General features: G+C 43.1%; 2 protein-coding genes across 5 annotated transcripts; one reads left to right on the top strand and one right to left on the bottom strand.

Annotated features, from left to right (window-relative positions):
* Positions 1-299: 299 nt before the first annotated feature.
* LOC149987307 (uncharacterized) lies at positions 300-2,008 on the top strand. 2 transcript variants are annotated; one of them, XM_090245232.1, is made up of 3 exons: positions 300-1,096; positions 1,213-1,370; positions 1,554-2,008. In XM_090245232.1, exon 1 carries the CDS (start codon positions 579-581, stop codon positions 948-950), a length of 372 nt encoding a protein of 123 aa, XP_090101358.1. In that variant the 5' UTR covers positions 300-578; the 3' UTR covers positions 951-1,096; positions 1,213-1,370; positions 1,554-2,008. The 2 variants fall into 2 exon arrangements, with proteins under 2 accessions (XP_090101358.1, XP_090101357.1); XM_090245231.1 differs by having other exon boundaries at positions 300-1,370.
* Positions 2,009-2,424: 416 nt separating this feature from the next.
* LOC112273024 (putative metallophosphoesterase At3g03305) lies at positions 2,425-5,771 on the bottom strand. 3 transcript variants are annotated; one of them, XM_090245228.1, is made up of 4 exons: positions 5,581-5,771; positions 4,279-4,918; positions 3,539-4,042; positions 2,425-3,378 (listed from the first exon to the last, which is right to left on the bottom strand). In XM_090245228.1, the coding sequence occupies exons 2-4, from the start codon at positions 4,404-4,406 to the stop codon at positions 3,267-3,269; spliced, it is 744 nt and encodes a 247-aa protein (XP_090101354.1). In that variant the 5' UTR covers positions 4,407-4,918; positions 5,581-5,771; the 3' UTR covers positions 2,425-3,266. The 3 variants fall into 3 exon arrangements, with proteins under 3 accessions (XP_090101354.1, XP_090101355.1, XP_090101356.1); XM_090245229.1 differs by having other exon boundaries at positions 2,646-3,378; positions 3,599-4,042; XM_090245230.1 differs by having other exon boundaries at positions 2,646-3,378; positions 3,539-4,035; positions 5,581-5,769.
* Between the last annotated feature and the right edge of the window lie 1,000 nt (positions 5,772-6,771).

The raw sequence follows: 6,771 nt of genomic DNA, 5'->3' as shown, positions 1-6,771 counted from the left end.
ATGATTAGACTTATATGTCCTTCACAACAACTAGAAGCTCTGCTGTTGAATTACTTACCGATTAATTTGGATATAACTATTCATGCGTGATCAATAAGAGTCTAAGTTCGAATTGGCCACGCATTAGATCGAATGTCGCCAGACAGATACAAAGAAGTGGACATCTCTGACAGAATGTGGGAAAGAAACTCCTAAATTAACGAGTATGATTCACTTCTGAGCCTCTACATTCACGGACTGCTAATTATTTTTTTGGCAAATATCACACATGCACCTGAACTTTCTCGAAATATCAAGAATACCCCTCAAGTTTTGATAATTGCAAAATTGCCCTTCAACGTGATAAGCTATCTATCTCCTGTGTTTTTTAAGTTTGAACTGGGGCCCAACAGTGATCCTTATCCTCACTTTCTGGGCCCCGCACAAAATAAACGCCCCCACTTGGGAAGGGAGCCTCTTCACTGTACCCAGGGAAGGGAAGTCCCTCCTCACCATCGACGCCTCTCCCTCGCCCGTGCAATACACACGAGGCAGCAACCTAATGCTTCAATCTGCACACCACGCAACGCAAGCCCTGCATGCTGCCCATCGCTTGTGTTGCCGAAGGGTTGCTGTATCGCAAGAAGGGGCGTTGCTGGATGTTCACTATGCTTGTCATATCCCTTTTGGCGTTTCTTACCTTGGTGCGATATTGTCGTTTTGCGAATTCCGTGAGGGGTATTGCTCCTCCCATTCATAAATCTTTGCAAGTAGACTCGCCCTTTCTCTCGCGGGCTGCGAAAGCCCAAAACTTAGTGCACGACAGGTATGGCTCTGTCATTAGGGAAGCTGGAATTGATACTATTACCTCAGATAAGCATGAAGCAAATTTTGGTGGAAGCCTTGATGGGGTCAGAGGTAAGCACAAGGACGGCAGGGGCGGGATTGGGGATTTGTGCAGAAATACGTGAATGTTCTGGACGTTCCGAAAGAATTCAACGAACAATTGCTACAGGAATGTCACACACTGAAAGATTGGAGTGACGTGAGTAGCGCTCTCCAACGCCGGCCTCGGTCCAGCCATGATCAATGAAGATGCGTTCACCCGCTCGGGCTAGTATGAAACCAACCAGTTTGCTTTAGATGTGATTTTTCACAACAGGATGAGGCAGTATGATTGCCTGACAGTTGACCCAAACATGGCTTCGACGATTTACGTCCCTTTCTACGCAGGTTTAGAAGCCTCTCGCACACTCTGGAGCAACGACATAAAAGTCCGAGTTACTATTCCTGAAGTTCGTGGAGTGGCTGCAAAAGCAGTTAGAGTGGGCAATACATGGCGGAATTGATCATTTCATGATCGGCGGAAGGATCACATGGGATTTCAGAAGGCAAGGGAATTCATTCTGTTTGAGAATGTATATTTTGATACATGTATATTTTGTCGCAGCATTGGGCGACTCGTCGTCTTCCCCACTCTCAAATCAAACAATTTCTTTAATTCCCATCTCCAGCCCACTTCAAAGCCTCAATATCATACTGAACATCCAGCAACGCCCCTTTTTGCGATGCAGCAACCCTTCGGCAACACAAGCGATGGGCAGCATGCAGGGCTTGCGTTGCGTGGTGTGCAGATTGAAGCATTAGGTTGCTGCCTCGTGTGTATTGCACGGGCGAGGGAGAGGCGTCGATGGTGAGGAGGGACTTCCCTTCCCTGGGTACAGTGAAGAGGCTCCCTTCCCAAGTGGGGGCGTTTATTTTGTGCGGGGCCCAGAAAGTGAGGATAAGGATCACTGTTGGGCCCCAGTTCAAACTTAAAAAACACAGGAGATAGATAGCTTATCACGTTGAAGGGCAATTTTGCAATTATCAAAACTTGAGGGGTATTCTTGATATTTCGAGAAAGTTCACGGGCATGTGTGATATTTGCCCTATAATTAATGGTAGTAATCCATCGGATCTGAATATGAACAGTTTGCTCTTTAACACAGTGCCACTCATAAATAACAAATGCACTGTTTGCCTTTAAGCCCTCAATAAGACAACTCTGATGTGAAGGAAAAATGTGCTGGTATGAAAAGAAAAACGTGCTGCCTTAAATTGCTACAACAAATATAAGAAGAAATGTAAACAAACTATCTGAGCTGTAGAAGTGACCTCGCAAAGACTAATGCGGACGATATACTGCCTGAGACTTGAAGGAAATGACCATCGATTGTGACAATCTAACTGATGAGGAATATTAGAAAGAACATGTGACTACTTCATGTTGTGGTGTTTGCGACTGAGGGGTCTGCACCTGACCATCGCAGTTTGGAAAATGGATAAACGATTGGAACGCCCCATATGTATGCAGGTGCAGTCGCAAGTGCTGTAATCTCGAAGGCTCTAAAAATCACCAGACACAACTGCAAGAGAGAGAGAGAGAGAGAGAGAGAGAGAGAGAATAAAAATCATCCCATTGACTGTTTACAGTAGTTCATTATGCTTGGAAGACACTCTGCTGATCGCACATTAGAATCAAGCAGACTGCTCAGACAATGTGTGGTTTCATCAACATTGACAATTGTCACGTTCTTGGCTCACCGGAGTATGTGCTCGACACAATATGGCCACAACCACCACTTTTCTGGAGCAGAGAAAAGAAAAGCACAGATAACAACCAGTAGAGAATTAATCAAAATATTTCTTACCCGCCAATGTGTAAATGCTAATGCCAAACAGCCAACAAAGAGCTCTTTCCGAACCTTCCGAGTGCATAGATTACAGGGATGGCCACTGCTATCCGTAGCATTTAAAATCAGAGGATCTGTTTTACCAGTTGATTCTAATTTCCAATCCTCTCGAACAGACCCCTGCACAACTTCCGACGAGGATGATGAATTTTCCTGAGCAGCTTCATTCTCCCTGTTTCTTTCAGTCTTTGACTCTTTTGCATTGGGGATCTCCTTAGTCTTTTGACATTCCCCAAGCTTTTTCATGTGAAATTCACAAGCTGCACTCTCAGCTGAAAGAGCAGATATCATCAGTAGTAAAGGCAGCAATGCACCAAAAACATATGGTATTACAGTGGCCATAATGTCCGGCGTTCCCAAGCCTGAAATTGACCAAACAAAATCGGCTTTCGATTGTTTGATAGTCCAACCACGTAGAGACATGTGGCCACATTGGCATCATACTTGCAACGTAATCGTCTGCAAGTTTGCGCCCCGAGAACCATGGAAAGAAAGTCAAATATGACAAATATACCATTGAACTCAACCAGATAAAGTTATTTCGGGAGCACTCTAAAAATGCCCAAAATGGCACTTTAACCACCTTGCCAAGTGCACCCCTTGGAGACGAGGAAGGCCTAAAAACTGAGAACATCCACTCCTCATGCTGCCCGTCTCTCTCAAGCTGGAAAAGAAACACCTTGGTGATCACCAAAAGGAAAATCAACAAGAGTATCATGCTCCAAACAAGAACAGGGAACGCAACTTCTCATTTGAAACTCATAACTAAAAAAGCTAACATAGTTAGATGAAATTCTCCAGGTTCACCAGTAGCAGATACGAACCTCATCTCGCTGCAAAATAAAATTCCGTTCGTGCTTTCAGAGACAATCTGAATGGCATACCTCAGTCCACCGTTCTGTATAAACATGTCACGATCCCAAAAAGTAACGTAGTAATGTACTCTCCTATCGATTTCGTCAAGATCCTCAATAATCTTCAGAAAGCTCTCGTTCACCACCAGTGATGGGTTGGAGCTGAAATCACATATTCTTGCTCTAACCGACATTGGAGTTGTTTCAGAGAAAACCAGAGCTCGAATTGAATTCAGCACGACGTCGGAGTTCTCTGCCTCTTTTGAAGAAGCTTGTAGCATAAATCTTGAGTCAAAAGGGTATGTTTGCAGAACGATCGTCTTCATGGTAAACTCTCCATCGGAATTATCTTCTTGGGGTATCAATTCAACATCTATCAAAGAAGTATGACCGTGGTCAATAGCCACGATTCGCATTATCCTGCCCGCGCGCCAGTCACCTATCTCCCACTCCCAGAAGTCTCCACCCTGATGCCTAAAGAACAGATGGTTTTAGCATGCAGAGGTGCTTTGGCACAAAGATAAATACCAAGCTATCAAGCACTTGGCAAGCACGTCGTGCACCACTAATATTTCCGTGAATATATAACATGAAACTACTTATCATACTCTACAGGCAGGTCGTGCACATGCCTTAAGCACACAACGCTGAACAGTGCAAATGAAAGTACATGATCAACTTCGTCAATCTACTTGGGAAACATAACATACTTGTGGTGCTTATAAAGACGATGACCAAACACCGTGTGCAAATGTCCACACACACATGCGGACACGTCATTCTTCGCCATTACATCTTCAATACGCCTCCTTGTCTCCGTTGATGTGGTAAAGGACATTGGGAAGTGTCCCTAGACGATCTTCGTGATAGGATATGAACTAATGTCGTCGTAGCGTTTGAGCTCCTGATCAAGCTTTACAAGGTCATCTGTAGGATGACCGATAATATTTGAAGGACCCCGTAATCCGACGAGCATAGTGTCATCAAAGCCTACAAATAGATGTTTTCGACCATCACGACATTAGTTTAATTTAATTTAATTTAATACCCGAGTGCTTTCCTCAAAGCTCTCCCACGAGCAAGAACCCATTTGCTGATTTGAATATCTGACATTTGAACTATCCATGTTATTCTCGGCGGAGCTCCTCCCATTTGCACCACTCTGAGTTCATCATCCCTCTCACCCAATTGTTTTTGGCGCTCCATCAAAACGCCAGTCGGCAAATGCAACAAGGTACTAGCGACGAAATATGACATTACTGGGCGAACCAAGACGCTTTGGAGCCTCCATGACAACATCCTTTTTCGTAGAATTTCCACCTCGAACGTCTGGGTAATCGGCTCACGATTCTGCAGTAGCAACGTCCAAAAAGAAATTAAAAAGTAAGCTCTCATGTCCACTTGGCATCATGCCTTACATCTCTCATCGGTTGTGAATTCCCGCTAAAGCTACACCAGATTCCTGAATTCCCGAACCTTGACCAACAGCTACCAGAGAAGCCTTGTGTCTCGAACTCCGACACCGAGTTCACTCTCAAATGGCAACATGCCCGACTCAAGATTCAGAATTTGGGAAGTAAGTGAACAGATTCCGCAAAAGTGAGTCTTTAAACCTTGAAGCGGCTTGATAATAAGAAAAGAAGTTTAGAGAAAAGAAGTTGAAAAAGAAGAAAGAAGAAAAAAGACGGAAAGGACAATTTCAAAACCAATCATTCAACAATTAAAGCAGCGCTATCCTATCTCCACTACCAAATATCCATGTAAATTAACATGGCCAATATAAAAGTATTTCAGAAACAGCCACTGTTACAAGTCCCCAGCGCCAATGTCGAAATTGAACAAGATTTATAAAAACTGGCCCTGCAAGCTTACAGAACAGGCATCGCCATTATGCTACAGCCAAAGAACTCGACGCTAGTTTCGCAGCGACGAAAACCAAAACCATGGCAGAGATTACCCAGTTCACCAGGAACCCTCGAACTGACACGGTGAGAATTAGAGCATTTTCTCACCAAAAATGAAGTCTCCTGCGGCGATGATATGCTCACAACGACAACTCAAGAATCTGGAAGGCGGCTCAAGTGAAACCATGAAACAAGCCACCATCAACAACAACAACAACAACACGAAGAGTAAGGAATGCCGCGGATTCTGCATGCAAGCGCTGATTGCCTTGGAGCTAATGCATGTCCCGTCGAACAGAGCCCTTCGCGCCAATACGTATTTTATCATATTCTTACATATACATACATAACATAATATACACTATTATACACACATATACGATATACATATACTTGAGTGTGTGTATTTTGTATTGTACGCAGAGACGGTACTTTGTGCAATCTGGCAATGCTATTCCTGTTTACAATGTTCCTTTTTTGGTTTGATTATTCACTTTTCTTGGTGTGTCGAAAAAAATTCTTGGTTCAAAGTATTATAACAGAAGTCATCAACTACTTAAAACATCAAAATAAATTAGATAATAACACTAATTTATTCTGCAGCCTTCAAATAGCTATTTACAGAATTATAGTTGATTCTGTCTGCTTGGAGTTATTGGTGAATTGCAAAGGTTAAGCTGATGTTGTTGATCAGACTTACAAGTAGGATTTCTCGGAGATTTTTGTTGCGCATGGATCACATTGTTTCTAAATTTAGTTTTTTCTGGTAACGGCTATAGAACTTGGAAGACTCTGTGGCAGGATTGGGCACATTCAGATTGGACTGTCGTGAATTCAAGTGCAAGGGAAGCTACATGGTGCAGAGTGATTGCGGTAGCATGCAACATGCCTCTGTTTGTGACGGATTCAGAACTTGAAAACGAGCATGGGAATGTACTCGCAGTTGCCTCTAAAGTCTCCAACGCTTCAAGAGCAGTCTGCTCTTGGAGCAGTTGCCTCTAATAAGCTCTATGCCATCACAATATGGCACCATTACACAAACCTTGCACATAACAAGAACTGCAACTCTTTCCAAATTAATAGCAATCCATCTTTGAAAGGAGAAAACTATGAAAGTCTTGTCATTAGAATTGCAAGTATTCTTTGCCGACCACAAAGAAAAGGATAGGTGGCAACCAATATCTTCCATTAAATTCAATCCAAAAGACCACAAGTACTCAAAAATTAAATCCAAATCAACAACTTGATGTCCCCTTTGCAAGAAAATGAGATATTGGAGATTCAATTGCTATAAAAATA

This window comes from Physcomitrium patens, chromosome 20 (assembly GCF_059467195.1).
Source record: "Physcomitrium patens ecotype Gransden chromosome 20, ASM5946719v1, whole genome shotgun sequence".
In the NCBI taxonomy this organism is placed as follows: domain Eukaryota; kingdom Viridiplantae; phylum Streptophyta; class Bryopsida; order Funariales; family Funariaceae; genus Physcomitrium; species Physcomitrium patens.
The sequence above is the reverse complement of the archived record's forward strand: the minus strand, read 5'-3'. Positions and strand labels throughout refer to the sequence as shown.

Bases quoted from the DNA above. Each gene is read 5' to 3' on its own strand.
- LOC112273024 (XM_090245228.1), bottom strand. From the start codon at position 4,406: ATGTCCTTTACCACATCAACGGAGACAAGGAGGCGTATTGAAGATGTA. The intron at 4,043-4,278 runs GTATGTTATGTT...TCTGTTCTTTAG, and splicing joins CGTCTTTATAAGCACCACAA to GCATCAGGGTGGAGACTTCT. The intron at 3,379-3,538 runs GTTCGTATCTGC...TTTCTTTTCCAG, and splicing joins TTATTTTGCAGCGAGATGAG to CTTGAGAGAGACGGGCAGCA.
- LOC149987307 (XM_090245232.1), top strand. From the start codon at position 579: ATGCTGCCCATCGCTTGTGTTGCCGAAGGGTTGCTGTATCGCAAGAAG.